The sequence below is a fragment of the Aphidius gifuensis genome, linkage group LG5 (assembly GCF_014905175.1).
Source record: "Aphidius gifuensis isolate YNYX2018 linkage group LG5, ASM1490517v1, whole genome shotgun sequence".
In the NCBI taxonomy this organism is placed as follows: Eukaryota; Metazoa; Arthropoda; class Insecta; order Hymenoptera; family Braconidae; genus Aphidius; species Aphidius gifuensis.
In genome coordinates this window covers 8,726,490-8,742,771 of record NC_057792.1, presented here as the reverse complement: position 1 = coordinate 8,742,771, position 16,282 = coordinate 8,726,490, and the positions used below count along the sequence as shown (strand labels likewise).

Sequence of the window (16,282 nt, the reverse complement as noted above, 5' to 3'; positions counted from 1 at the left end):
ATTAAAATTAAATTCTTTTTATCAGTTGTTTTATTTTTTTATTGATTAATTGGTTCTATCAAAATATTAAGTGTGTGTTTTGGTTATTTATCATCAACCGCACTAGGTTAGTCGGGTATGTTAGCCACGCGCCACTCCCACTTTACTTGCACAGCTTGACAGGAAGTAAGCACTGCAAGAGACTTCACCAACTGCATCATTGGTGCCCAAGTTATGAACCAGATTCGGCTAAATTCTGTCGATTTCTTTGTACAAATAATAACTAACATAATACTTGACTAAATTTAATGGAATAACCGGGAGACTTCTGTACAAATGAAAAATGATACAGAACCTTTGTACTTTACATAAAGTGATCAAGTTCAAGTTTTGTTTACCTCTTGGCCTGCCAAATGACTTCATGGCCTTAATTCCCATTCCGATATATTGTTGTGTCTCACTGTAATCGACATACATCTGTACTCATTCACTTTTACTAATATTACACAAAAATTTCTATAAAATTTCATCACAAAACTCATTTTTCTTTCATTGGCTTTTATTATTTATCCCATATTTGTTAATCCAAAAATGTAGTTTAACAATAAATAAAAATAATCACAAGTAATCACAGTGAAACTCTATAAAATGAGAATAATATTGCTTGATTTGTTTTTTTTTATTTTAAATAATAAAAAATAAAACACTCAACACAACAGTTTCCTCCGCTCTATTGCTGCTGCACAAAGAGGGCGCTAATGTTGACAAGAAATCACAACAATAAAAAAAAATAATGATAATAATAAACAACTAGTGGAGGGGGAAAATAATAATAATAATAGTAACAATAAAAACACGCGACACTGACGTTTCTTGTTCGGTTTCAACAGTTGTTTTTCCGATTGGATAAACTTTCTTTTAAAAACAAAGAAAAAAATAATTCACACTGGGAATGTATTAATTACAAGAACAAATTAATTTTTTTTCGATTTTATTGAGAATAATGAAAAAAGAATATACGGACTTGACATAGACGCGAACGATGAATAAATGCTGAACCACGCGTGTATGTGAATGCGAAGGGCAGAAAGGAGTTAAGAAACCAGCGGGGAGACCGCTTGGATGATTCTCGCGAGTAGAGAGGGAGTTTGTTCGGTCGGTGGGGAAATACGCCGATGGCTTCACCTGATCCTCCAAAAAAAAAAAAAAAAAAATACAAGAAAAAAAAAAAAGAGCCGAGAATGTCTAATGAATAAAGATGAAATAAAGGAAATAAGTAAATAAACAAAGAAAAAAAACAAACTATGAAAAACGATTTTTGTTGTCATTGAAATATAGCTGAAAAAGAATGAGAAATAAAAGACTGGTAGTCTTGAGCGTGCAGATCAGTGTTGGTGTACATTGGCTGACAAAAATACAGCAAATCTTTCAAGAGTTCTCTTTCTCTCTTTTTCTTTCTCTTAAAAAAATCTACTGGATAGGGAGGGAATAGTAAAAAAAAACATTGCTATTCGAGCAAAGTAACAAAGGAAGCGAGTTCACCTTAATGCGCTCTCAATCCTCTGAATCGCCTTATCCCCTTCCTTCACCAACGATCTATAGATCATCGCAAGTCTTTATTTTATGAATGAATTCACTAGCCGATCTGTTGTTGCCTTGCGATCACAGCGCCGCTCACCAAAACATACGTAATAGCAATCACCTGTTTTTATTTATTTATTTATTTATTTATTTATTTATTTATTTATATGTTAGTTCATTTGCAAGTTTTTCCTCTCACTCCTCGTTTCTTCAATAATATTTTTCATTCGTGATTTTATGTTTGACTCTAACGTACATGTACATTTTATTTTATATGCCTATGTGTATGTGCTCATGTATATGTGTGCGTCACATCCGTTTTTACTCCATCACTTTGCAATTCTCATGAATGAACCGAATCCCCGACTATGCCCGACTTTATTTCTGTGAATATAGAGAAATGTTTTTTTTTTCTTTTTTCTTCATTTTTTATAAAACATTATGTGTTGACTCGAACTTATTAAGAGTCATTATTGAGAAGTGGAATTAATGAAATTTTCTATTTTTTTCTGCACAATGTAATTTTTTTTTTAGATTTTTATTTTTCTGAGATACTCGGAAAGCGATGATGAAAAAAAATTCAAGTAAATATCTTTGGTAATAAAAATTGGATGGCTGCCAACTGTTCACGTATTTTTGGTTTTACATAAAATATAATCACACTTTATTGCTACACTTGGGGAAAATATTTTGAATAATGTTAAGATATTCCTAATTGAAAAATTAATAGTTTTAAAAGAGCTTAAATAATAATAGTTGAGACAAAATTTGTGAAAAATCTTTCACAGCATTGTAAAAGACTATTTAACGATAATTATAATTTTATGGAACTTTATGGTATTGTCAAAGGATTTTTGATACGTCTTTAAAAGGTCTTTTCAATCTGTACGAATGATGAATGAACAAGAATTCAAAGTAATCCTTTAAACAACATAATAGTTAATAATTAAATTTAGTTCTATACTCTTTTTTTTTCACGGATTAAAATGTAACTTTTTTTTATAAATCAAAGTTGTTAATTCAAGATTATTACTTTAAATTGGTCTATTGTGAGACTCTATTCGTTTATTATTATGACTTTTGTTTTGATGATAATGACTTTGAGTGATAATAAATGTAAAAAAAATTTATTGTATAATTATAAACTTTGTTTTTTAATTAAATCTTGTAATTTTTTAAGGTAACATTATATGTTTTGACTTTGTTTTAGAAATTGCAGTTGTGCAGTTAATTTACTACAAGGACAATTCAAATAATAACTTGTAATATAAAATAAACCGCAAATATTGAAATCATATAACTAAAATTAAATACACTAACTTTAGAGAAAACCATTACATTAACTATACATTCCATTACTTTCCTTAGTCTAAAAAATATTCATTTTTCCACTTTTTCTTCTCTTCTTTTGATATTATATTTTTCTAAAAATATATTCTGTTGATTCGATAAAACTTAATAAACTGATTACTTTTATTTTTAATCAACCTTCTCCAGTATTATATATAAAAGATCTTTAACAGATCATCGTTAAAAGATCTCTTGAAGATGTTAATTTTTTTTTTCTTAAAAATTAAGAATGATATACATAAAATAAATGATAATTGGTAATAAAAAAGGCAAATGAGATGTTTTAGAGTACTGTAAAAAAAAAAAAAATGAAAAGAAGTTTCATGTCAAGAATATATGAAATGATTAGTGAGAGAAAAAAATAAAATAAAAAATGTCATGGAAGTCGAAGTAAATAGTACCTGAGGCCAAACAAGTTTTTGCTATAATTTTTTTATCAACTTTTTTAGCACCTTCGTTACAACTAGGAAGCCAGAAAGTCTGCGTGTTCTTCAATATCTCATTTTCAACATCCTAATAAATCCAAAGATTGAATAAATACTACGATTAAATTTTTAATTTTTCTATTGATATTGTTCTTTCTCAATTAAGTGAACTATGCCCGAGTGGAAATTGAATCCGGCTTGGCCGGATCCTGATCCGAATCGGATCCAGTATGGCTAAGGTAATCCGGATCCGGTTTTCCTTACTCTATCCTGATCCGAATCGGATCCGGATTGCCGGAGTTTAATCGGACCTTATTTTTTTTTTCAAAGTTATCTCCGGGTTTAGTCAGGTTTGGCTAAGGCTAACCGGATCCGGTTTTCCTTACTCTATCCTGATCCGAATCGGATCTGGAATGCCGGGCTTTAATTGAAGTTTGTTTTTTTTGTCAAAGTTAACTTCCGGATTCGGTAAGGCTTGGCTAAGGTAAGCCGGATCCGGTTTCCCTGATTTGAAAAAGTATTTGAAAAAAAAAAAAAAAAAAATTAATTTCAGAATGTCATTTTATTTTTTGATAATAATAAATACATTGTTGCATATATATAGTATTAATCATATGAAGTTTTTCTATTGTAATTTTGAAATAACTTTCTACACTTGTAAAGGACTTTTGATTTTATCGATTTCACGTACGCCGCCGTGGTCAATAGGATAGAGTTGCCGACTTTGAACAGAATAGCCCCGAGATCGATCCCCGCAAAATCCGGAATTTTAGTTTAGTTTAGGTTGAATTTTCTAAGATAAAAATATTGTTAATAATGATTGTTAAAAAAAATAATTGAAAAAAGCAAATATATTTTTTTTTTTAAATCAAAATTTTTTTAAAACAAAATTCGGATCCGGTTTAAATATAAAATCGGATCCGATTTGGATGTAAAATCGGATCCGATTTGAATGCAAAATCGGATCCGTTTTGGATGTAAAATCGGATCCGTTTTGGATGTAAAATCGGATCTGTTTTGGATGTAAAATCGGATCCGATTTAAATGTAATTTCGGATACATAATTTGGTATCCGATTTAGCCACGGTGTCCTTATTGTAACCGGATCCGGTTCACCGGATCCGATTCGGAGCCTAGCCGGCGTTACATTTTCAGTCCGAATCGGATCCGGCCAGCCTGATCCGATTCGGATATGTAATCAGGTAAACCGGATCCGTCCTGGATCCGAATCGGACTGAAATTTCCACTCGGGTGGTTTTCGAATTACTAATATAGTTATACTAGTTTTAACAACAAGTATATTGATGCATCGTCATTATATACTTGCAACGATTTATCGTGATCAATCAATCTTACTTCAAGAGTGACATCCGGTTGTTCTTCATGACCTCTCAGTGCCCATGAACCTCACCTTCCGTTAAGTTTCAAATTTCGCTATGCTTTTTATTTTAAAAAATATATATCTTGTCCTAAAATTATATAGATGAATAACGATGGCTCATTATTATTCAGGTTGATTGTGGTTTCAAATATATATATCTTATTTATATTTTATTTTTTTATTTATATGCGTGATCGGAAAAGGAAGATAACGGTCTGATCGCACTGTGGGTATATTTGGTCGCTTCTTTTTTTACAAACAGAACAAGCTTATTTTTAATGGAGGACAAATTGCATGACATTTATATAAATAACATATTACAATAAGTAAAAAAAAAAAAAGACAAATCAATTTTGGTTATGAAAAGATTAAGAGATAAAAAAATGCACATTGTAATTATGAACAAAATCAATAGTCATGCAAAATCATTGAGACCCGTTACTTTCTGGATTTAATCTTATATGCAAATTTGTGTCGCGATTCGTTAAGACGCCAGAGCTAATTACAAGGCTATCAATGCGATCTTGATTATCATGATCAATCTATCGGGTCAAGTGTAATCCGGCAAAATTCAAAAAATAAATAAATTTAATCAATTATAATTATTTATCGATTGATTATGAACAGTTTTGATGAAGAGAGATAAAATGTTTTTACAAGTAACCTGTTAATTTAAATATATATATATATATATATTAAAAGAAAGTAGGTTTTTGGTCACAGGTTGAAAAAGGGATCAGCAGAGTGGCTTTGTCTATAGATGGCAGGAAATATATAGTATAGTATAATATAAAATGGAACGACGACCGGAAGCCATTGAGGGAAGCCTCTGGACAGTGAAGGGAGAGAGAGAAAGAGAAAAGAGAAGGGGTTAAAGACCGGAAGTGAGAAGAGGCATGTTATGAGACTATAACACTACACTGGGTCCCAGCAGCCAAAGAAAAGCAAATTTTATACCTCAGTATTTTTTGGTTTACACATTTTTTTTTTTTTCAAATATATGCCGCGCTTTCCGATTGCAGCAAGTGACATACACGCGATGCTCTTGAGTATATGTGTCTCAACGTGTTAAAAATTTGTTTTTTTTACATGTCATTCATTCAATTTGATTTTGATTTTTTTCTTTCAACTTTTTTTTATTTTTGTAAACTTGGGGAAAGTTTTAAGTGTTGGGTGTCAAAAAGATTTGAGTAGGGAATTTTTTTATAATAAAATTGGATAAATATATTTATGTTTCTCGCGATCAGATACATATCATATATTGAAAACTAAAATTTCTCTTCTAATTTATACTGTGATTTAGATTTGATTTTTTATTATTATAAACCTTTTTCTACATTAGCTCGTTAACGTAAAAATTATATATCCACAGTTTTTTTTTTTTTTTAATGACTTATAGTAATTGAGTATACATGAATTATTTTGTTTTGAACCGATTTATTTACATAGAAATAAAATTATATGAACTTATTTATCTATATTGTATAGAAAAGTAGAACAAATAAAATTAGTCAGAAAAATATAATAATTAATTAATTAATATTATTATTATTCTCTGGACTTGTCTGGTTTTCTTTACTGTATTGGTTTAATTTATACATATAATAGCAATGACTAGCTGTTGGATTAAATTTATTTTATCGTATATATACAATTGTGCAGTTGATGAAGCTGAGTTTTCATTAATTACTCCCAATTATAATCACTGGGTACCAATTAAAACTAACATTGGATGTGCAACCTTTGAGCATTAACAGAACAAAGTGATTAACTACAATAGTCGATTTGTAAAAATTTTTTTTTTATAAGTAATAAATTATTATTATTATTACTAATAATAATAATAATAATTAAATATATTACAAGTTTAAGTTGTTGAAAATCTTTATATATTATTCAAAGTTCATTTGTTATCTATATAGCATCATAAAAATTTATACGATCAATTTTAGAACAGGAGTAAATTTATTTTTTCCATTAGGATATATCAGCTATAGGTATAAATGAACGATCTGATCTTTGTCTTTATTGTGAATAGCTTTAGCACCCTGAAGCTATATTGACTATTTCGCGCCTCCCTAGAGGTAATTAATTTAGGTCGTATTAGTTAAAACAATTGCGTTGTTGTTGTTGTTATAATAAGAGGTTAAAAAAATTTTTTTTTTTTAATTTTTAATAATTTGGACGCACCCGAATTCAGTGCCGTGGCTCCCGTGGCGAGGGACGTGACTTATCGTCCATACCGGTCTTCATGACCGTCCGTTGTCATTTTTATCATTTTTATTTTTCGACTAGTTTCGTCTAGTTTTGCCATGTTAAAAATAATGTACTTAGAAAAAAAAAGGAACTCAGCTTAGCCTTAGATGTAGCAAAGTAAAAAATCTAGCTAAGTGAAAAATCTAGCTAAGTAAAATAATGTAGATATTGATTATGTGGCTACAATTACAGCTAAGTAAAAAATCTAGCTAAGCGAAAAATCTAGCTAAATAAAATAATGTAGATATTGATTGTGTGGCTACAATTACAGCTAAGTAAAAAATCTAGCTAAGTAAAATAATGTAGATATTGGTTGTGTGGCTACAATTACAGCTAGTAAAAAATCTAGCTAAGTAAAATAATATAGATATTGATTGTGTGGCTATAATTGAAGCTAAGTAAAAAATCTAGCTAGATATTGATTGTGTGGTTACAATTACAGCTAAGTGAAAAATCGAGCTAATTACTTAGCTAGATTTTTCACTTAGCTGTAATTAAAATAATGTAGATATCGATTGTTTGGCTATAATGGAAGCTAAGTAAATAATCTTGCTAAGTAAAATAATGCAGATAATGATTGTGTGGCTACAATTACAGCTAAGTGAAAAATCTAGCTAAGTAAAATAATCCAGATATCTAAATTTTTTTTTTTTTAAGGGACTTAGTTTTTTTTGGAAAATTTAATTTTTTTTTCTAAGTCCATTGTTTTCAACATGGCAAAACTAGACGAAACTAGTCAAAAAATAAAAATGACAACGGACGGTCATGGAGACCAGTATGGACGATAAGTCACGTCCCTCACCGCGGGGGCCACGGCACTGAATTCGGATATTCCCAATAATTTTTTGTAATCAGTTTTAGTTCATGTTGCCTGATCCTTTCCTGACTAGGCCGGACCTGAACGCTAGACAAAGCGTTAAATCCTGATCCGTTTTGAGAACCTGACCTGAATTTCCACTCAGGTTTTTTTATCTATCCAAAATAAGACATTTAAGAGAACTATCTAATTAAACATATACTTGGAAAAAAAAAATATATATATTCCACAGTTGTTTGGTGAGTTGAATAGTCTTTGATACGTAAATGTGTTTTGACGTAATTTTGTTTATACATTGAGTTGTGATAGAAAGGAAGATGAGCGTAGAGACAATGTACAATATTTGTTGGTGTCAAAATATATACTGTTTAAAATGCTTGAAATATTACAAACACGTTTTTTTTTTTTTTAAGTAATAGCACAGGAAATAGCTAGTTGTTAAACAATAATGTAGCGAGGTTAGTGAATGCAGTGAGTTATAGTGAATGAATGTCGTCAAGAAGCACAGGGACCTGTCATTTAATTCTCGGCATCAGACACAAATTGTCAGTTGCATACAAATAGTTTATTTGTTTATATTTACGTTTATAAACATTTTTTTTTGTAAGGACAACATATTATACATAAAAAACAAAATCCACAACTTGAAGATGTAATATATAAATAAAAAATTTCAACAATAATAAATTTTTTTTAAATATAATATTTACATTTCGCTTCTTTTTGTCAAAATTGTTATTAATGTAATAAATTAATGCAAATAAATATTTAAATAAAAAAAAATGAAATTAATTGCTTTGTATTGCACGCAATATTATAATGAAAGTATCAATTGGACAATTTTATATGACGTAACGGACTTTTGCTTCAAGAAAACGATGGTAAACTTAGCGAGGCATTACAGAAAAAAAGAGAAAAAAAAAGGGAACTACGTCATATTTCCACGCTTCTTCTTTATTATTGTTGTTATTTTTGTTTAGTGTTTCACGACAGCAGTAGACCAAAGAAAAATACAAACTTTACTTTCAGTTCAACTCATAATAATTGTCTTATTGACCTATTTATTTACTTTTCCATTTACTATTTAAATTATAATGATTTATTTATTGAAAATTGTACTTGAGCCAAAGTCCCTAGCAGAGCAATTTAAAATATTCGAATTTAATCAATTTAAATTAAAAATTAAATAAGATTTATAACTCGTTAACTCGAATATTGAAAAATAAATTTAAAAAATTAAATTACGAACTGGTTGAAGTTTAAATTTTTTTTATTTGTTTTTTTAAATGCTGATGCTGTATAATATCAAAGTTTTGTTATTAAATAAATAGTTTTAATCATCAATCATAAATTTGTAGTAGTTTTAAGCTGTTAATTTCAACAGACAAGCTGTTTGAAAATACAGTACTATATACTAATAAAAAGTGATTGGTGGTTGTTAATAGCTGCAGTTTTTGTATTTAAAAATAATTATAAAATGTCCTGTGTCAAAATGTCTTGGCCCGAACCTGACAAAAGTGGATGATAACATCATTTGGGTCTGATAATACTCACATGACTCTTGGCTCGATTCTAGCTTACTGACACTTATATACTAATGCTTGATTAATGACTTGTACAAGATGAGCTAGTCAAGACTTGGAACAGAAATCAGAGCCAAAGGCCCAAAGCTCAGCTCATCAATGGCTGACCACCCATTGACTTAATATTTATCGGACAAGTGTTTGTTGATCTCTATATATAGTTGGCAAGGGGCTTGGAACTGACGCCAGAGAAAAAAAGCATTCAAAAATTTTCTACCTAATTTTCCTTCGTGTGATCCACTTATCCTAATATTTATTGTTTCATGAATAAAATGTGGCATTTCACGTAATGATTTCCCTTCTTTCTTCACCATAATATTTTATAACAAATAATTTGTCATTTGATCCACAAAACGTTATTTGTTTAAATAAAAAATGTAAAACTCTTTTTTGGAATTTTCAACGAACGAATTTGAGGGAATATTGGTTGTAACGTTGGGTCACTACTATAATAGCTAATAAACTGGCAGCCGAAGTTATTGAGTATCATTACATATATAACTTACTCAAGCATGGACTAAAACTTGGCAGAATTTTTCCAGGCTTGGGCTATTGCTCAGTCATGTTTTATATTTTACACGGGTATTAGCTTTCCAACAGTCCTGGTAGAAATTTACCAGTTAAATCGACTTAGTATCGAGACAACGTGTTTAACCTAAAAATTTTTACGTATGCTTATATACATTTTATCTCGATGATAAGTCAGGTCCGATGTCGATTCGACAGAGCATTCCTGGCATTTCTACAATAGGAAGCATTTTATTTTTGTTTAAAACTATTCCAAATTTTTGACTACTTACACTGAGAAAATTTTTGGTTAAAAATAAGAAAAAATATTCTTGTAGTTAGAAAAAAACTTCTTGGCAATATTCTGTTTGAAAAAAGAAAAAAATAGTTTATTATAGGGATCTGACCTATGGGCGGGGTTTAGTAGCACGCACACACACTAACCGTGTCCGTGAGCCAATATGGCGCATTCCGGATCCTTTTTGGCGCGTCATTTGAATAACAAATACAGTATTATTTAAGTGTTATATTTTTATCATGTTATTATTGATCATTCTTGATAAATTTTTCCACACTAAAAGACGATCTACTGTTTTCAAGTTTTTGTTTTTGATTAGGCACTTATTGGGCTCTCAAAAAATATGAAATTCTAAATTAAAATTATTTTTAGCGTGACTGATAAAATTCTCTCCTGAACATATATATACCTATGTATTTATTTTTTTTTATACGCTCTAAAAATATACTAGCCTCGACAATCATTTTTTAATAATCAATTTATTTATTAATATTTATAATATTAAATCTGTATACACGTATTTTGACACTTGGCTACGACTCACTACCACCTCACTATTTGTGTGTGTTGGTATGTCCTGTACGTATTATATTATTATCATGATTCCCAGATCCAGAAATAGTTTTCTAATCGGCCACCAGATGCCATGGTGAATAGTCAGAACCCTATAAACAATAATTGGTTTGTAATAAGAAAATAAAAGTCTTGTTATAAACAATATTCTGTTTGTTTCATGAAGATGGTGTCTTGTTTGAAACCATAAATGGTTTGCTTCAAGAAGAATACTTCATCATCATTTACTTTTTACTGATATTTTAATTATGAATTAATTTAAAAAATTAGTTTTATTTTCAAAATAGTCATTTCTTAAAAAATTAAATTATGTCAGTTTATCTAAACTTGATGAAATTCGAATTAAATATCATTTTTTAACTGTATTGAAAATAAAACTAACTTTCAAAATAAATTCATAATTAAAGAATCCTTCCTATTATAAAAAAAACACTTGACCGCTTTTGATTCGTGACTTTGATCGAGCAACGACGCAACTAAAATGGTATAATAATTCTTTATAATTTCATCAGATGATATTTCTATTCATTACGATAATTAATATTGATTATTCATATGAAATATATATAGTTGTTCATGAAAATTAAAAATAAGAAAGGCAAGAAAATAAAATGGTTATAACGAACATACACAATAATATATACAACTACGCGCCGGAAGCGCGGGGTCGCTCTTGTCATAGTAAAAAGTAAATGATAATTATATATATGTTTTGTATGTAATTTATTGATTCTACCTAAACGTTCTTGATGTATAACAAATAAACTTCGTGAATCACGTTCGGTTCCGTGGCGCATCGGTAACGCGTTAGATTCCCATTCGGTTAGGCCCTAGTTCGATTCCTGCTCGCGGCAGTTAGGTTCGGTAATTCATAAAAAAAAAAAAAAAAATCGTCTTCATCAACTTGTCTAATCAATGTACTACAAAAATAATATCAATTAATTTTTTTTTTTTTTTTTTTTAATTTAAATATTTAATCGATATATTGTTTGTATTAAACATTTTGTTGTTTGAAATAAGTAGTTAATTATCTTGCTTTAAACCATCGACCGTTTGTAACAAGAAGCTAGTGGCATATTTTTAAAAGTATTCTTCTTGAAAAAAACCATCCTATCGTTTGAAACAAGACGCCATCTGCATAAAAAAAACAGAATTTGGTTTGTGTCAAGAAGAAATATGGTTCACGTTTAGAAGTATTCTTCTTGAAGCAAACCATTTATAGTTTCAAACAAGACACCATCTTCATGAAACAAACAGAATATTGTTTATAACAAGACTTTTATTTTTCTTATTACAAACCAATTATTGTTTATAATAAACTATTTTTTTCTTTTTTCAAACAGAATATTGCCAAGAAGTTTTCTTCTAAAAAATAGAAGAAATTTTTCTCAGTGTTATCAACAAAGAGCCAATCCGGGTTCTGAAAAAGAGCTGAAACTCAGTCAAAGATTGATGATAAAAAAAGCTGACCACCTCTGAATGAACAAAAAAAAAATCAGATGATATATACACGCTTGTATATATATTATATATATATGTATATATACCTATATATATATGTATATATATTATGAAATGAAGATACCGTCGGCATCAATCACTTATTTTTTGGTATTAAGTATCTCATATTTTGATTGCTGATATATTCATTGAAAATTTAAACAAGTTATACAAAGCTACGGCATCTGCGCTTTCTTTTCAAAGGAAATATCATTTTCCTTGAAAATTTGTGATACTTTCATCTATTGCTTTTTGAGTGTTTTTTATTTTCAATGAACTAAAGCGTTGTGACGTCATCAAAACCCTAAACATTTTTTGGCGATTTTCGGATGTTATATGGCGTCATGTTTTTTGGTGTTGATGTCACCGGCAAGCGAGAAAGAGAGAAGGGGGTTGAGAAAAAAAAGCACAAACAATAGGAATTAAGATTTCCTAAAAATTAATAAAATAGTTTTAAATAAAATCAACTGTCTTATTATACATTAAAAACAAAGTTTCGTGAGTTGGATTTATTAATGACAAATGTGTGTAATATAATGGAAGACATTAAAAATATACAGCAGCGGTCGAAGGTAGACTCTCCTGTTAAAGAGGGTGGTGAGGATAGACAGAAGAAAAATTTGCAGTAGAGTTCTGGCTGGGTGAGCACGCGTCCGGTTATTAACGGAGCTTATCTACATGAGCACACCTCGGACTAACACAACCTCGGTTGCTAGTTTTTATTTATTTATTATTTTTTTTATTTTTTTTTTAAACTTTGTTCACTATTATGAATATGGATGATGTTCTTTTTATAAAACATGAAATTTTAATTTTTCATAAAGAATATATTTTTTGATGTAATTTAAAATAATGACAACAACATTATTCTTTTTTTCTCTTTTTGTACGATATTAATACATATGTATATTCAAAATAATCATTACCAAAAATAATAATAATAATAATAATAATAATAATAATAAATTTTTTTGTAGTAATAATTTAAAAAATTCTGTTAATTAGAGCTCGAATAATATATATTTTTGAAAAATAATATGACTAAAGAAATTCCACAATCGTGGGCAGTGAATTTAAATGACTTGTATGTGTGGCTGGTTACGATGTTGACTATATACATTGTTGCTTTCGTGTACATAATGAAAAAGACAAAGACGAAGGTCAAAAGCAACTAGTGGAAGTACGCTTGGTTGCATACAAGCGGGAAAATAAAAGAAGCGTTGGTTTGAGCCGTCAAATAATAAAACTGGGTGCGTCATATATCGAAAACCAAATAATAATAGTGAATTATAATTTTTAAGAAAATAAAAAGAACAAAAAAAAATAATACAATTATATTCAACAAAACTAAAAACTTTTACAAAAAAAAAAAAGTTTACTTTGCACCTATACACTGTATAACGAACTAAAAATTCTTTGATAAGTATAGTGACATTGAATTTGACGTTAATTATGGTAGAAATTGAGAATGGCCCATGGGCATGTAAGCAGTGAAGTTACAAGTGTGTTAATTAAATCGTAGCAAACAGAGTCTTCTGACGAGAGATTTCAAAAATTGCCGTAAGGTATTGACGCTTGCTTTTGCACATATCCTATAGCCGTCATATTATCTAGTAAATGCGACAAACAGAAGCTTTTACACTACTACTAATCGTTACCCCTAAGGCAATCATTACTTTTCTACTATACAGTAATCTCTCTCACCACTTATTAATACTCGGTATATAACTGAGGTATAAGACCATTTTTTTGTTTTTCTTTTTAGTATATCAATTATGTTTTTTTTTGTCTATCATTTTTTATGTCTAATTATGTCAACCTAAATCTAATTTTTCCGCTGGTATTAGAAAATGAAAAATTGAATATTCATTCGATAAATCATTATCATTCTTATCAATACATTTAAATATATACATGAATAAATATGAATCCAAGATTATAAATACTTTCATCTTTTTTACTTTGTATAAAATCAAGCTGCAAAAGATCTAAATATGGAATCTTTACAAATTTAACTTCAAAAATTCTTATGATTCTTTTCTAATACCAAAAAATAAAATTATAATAATTTTTATAGGTTTTAATTTAACTTGAGAATAGAATCGAACTTGAGAGTATATTGTAGATTTTACAATAGTTATGTTGAAAATTGGAATGTCTTCATCTAAAAAATTCAATGCACCATAAAGCAATTTTCATCTACCACTTGCCGCGATTCTCGTTGTTACCGAATGCAGTATTCAAAGCCTATGTTAATATGGGCTTAGCGAAAATTCTAATGTACTATAGTAAAAAATTAAAATTACTGTGCGGCCATTATTCTGACCATTCAAATTCCAGATGATTTTAGCTTCGTCTGCCTTTGTCGATAATCGATTCTTCTGATCAGACGTGACACAGACATGAAATAAATTTTAACGGCGAAATGTAATGTGCTTGATTCAAAGTCAGCCAGTGTTACTTTTATTGAAGTTATCAAGGATTTTAAAAATATATTTTCTTTAATTTACAAGTGAAATTTTAATTTTATTTAAAAAAATATAAATGATATTCTATAGAATACCGTAATATGATTGATAACACAATACAGTTAACAATAACTAAAAGAAAATAAAAAGTTATTAGGATGAACACTTTGATGCATATAAATTAATCGACTCAAATGATACTGAACTAGTTTTATAGTTTTATTCCACACCACAAAATTATTGAGTATACATCAGTTATAACGTCAGAAATTTTAACATCTCAAGGTTTTTCTTTTATACCAAAAAGTTGGATGTAAAAATATTATTATTATTATTATTATTATAATTATTCTATAATAAATTATCGTCTGAACGTTATCTGTGTATTTATTTAATTTTTATTCTATTATAGTTACCATGTATTTACCCCGTACTGCCCTCCCCCCACGAGCGGGAGGGGGCGGCGCGGGGTAAAAAAATTTATAACTATTGTAAAATTTGCTATTGCCTATTTTAATTTTTATTATGTTTCAAACAGATTTTTCGAGTGTACATATTTTTTTTTTAATTTTCTACATTGTAAAATTTACGATTTGTCTCATTAAATATTAATATTCACTTCTTTAAAATTTGCATTGTCAATTTCCAATATTTAGTATTGGCTTCGTACATTTTTCATATGGCTGTTTCAAAAATTACTACGGTACAAGGGTAAAAGTCCAAATTGTCGTTAGGCGGCGCTCATCGAGAAAAATTGCTATGGCCCATATCAAATTCTAATACATTTCCCCCACGTTTCCAGATTGCTGTGGGCCATCGTAAAAATCGCGGTGTTTTTTTCGTAAAAAAAAAAGAAAAAATCTATCCGTGTATGTCTAATTATGTCAACCTAAATCTAATTTTTCCGCTGGTATTAGAAAATGAAAAATTGAATATTCATTCGATAAATCATTATCATTCTTATCAATACATTTAAATATATACATGAATAAATATGAATCCAAGATTATAAATACTCTTCATCTTCTTCGATCACTCTTAATACAAGCTCAAGCTTGCAAAAGATCTATATACTATTGTCTGCAAAACTTCAAAGCATTCTCATTGATTCTTAAAATCCCAGGATATATCCATAACCACATTGATCAGAAAAAATATAACATTATAATAAATACATACTGAGAATATAAATGAAAATGAAAAAAAAAATTATCATGTGAAGTTGGGAACAAGTCATTGAGTGGCGATTAATAAGCAAGAAAGCAGAGGGTTCGCGTTGATTCCCACACCACAGTTTCTCTTCTTCTACCCTGAAGGCCTATTCTCGCCGAAGAACAAAAGAGAAAATTCACATACCACGCGGTTATTCAACGAAGTGCACTTGGTTCGAATATTGAAGTTCGTTGACAAATGTCATCGGGGCTGTGTAAACATCATTTCGTGACCAATCAAATGTCTAGAATAAAAATGTTCAAGGTACCCCTATATTTGACCTCCAATCCTGATCAGGAACGGATCAGGCAACCCTATTTCAGGAAACTTGATTGAATTCTGACCCAGACTG

General features: G+C 29.3%; 1 protein-coding gene across 2 annotated transcripts in view; it reads right to left on the bottom strand.

The window, feature by feature from the left end:
- LOC122857496 (ETS-like protein pointed) overlaps positions 1-16,282 on the bottom strand; it is a 71,689-nt gene that overhangs the window by 21,172 nt on the left and 34,235 nt on the right. The window contains exon 1 of one of the 2 annotated variants that reach the window (XM_044159695.1): positions 378-1,052. The exons of the other annotated variant lie outside the window; for it this stretch is intronic. Within the exon in view, the coding sequence (XP_044015630.1) occupies positions 378-456 (79 nt within the window). The 5' untranslated portion in view covers positions 457-1,052. Of the gene's footprint in view, positions 1-377; positions 1,053-16,282 lie in introns of those variants that run through there. 2 annotated transcript variants of the gene reach the window in all.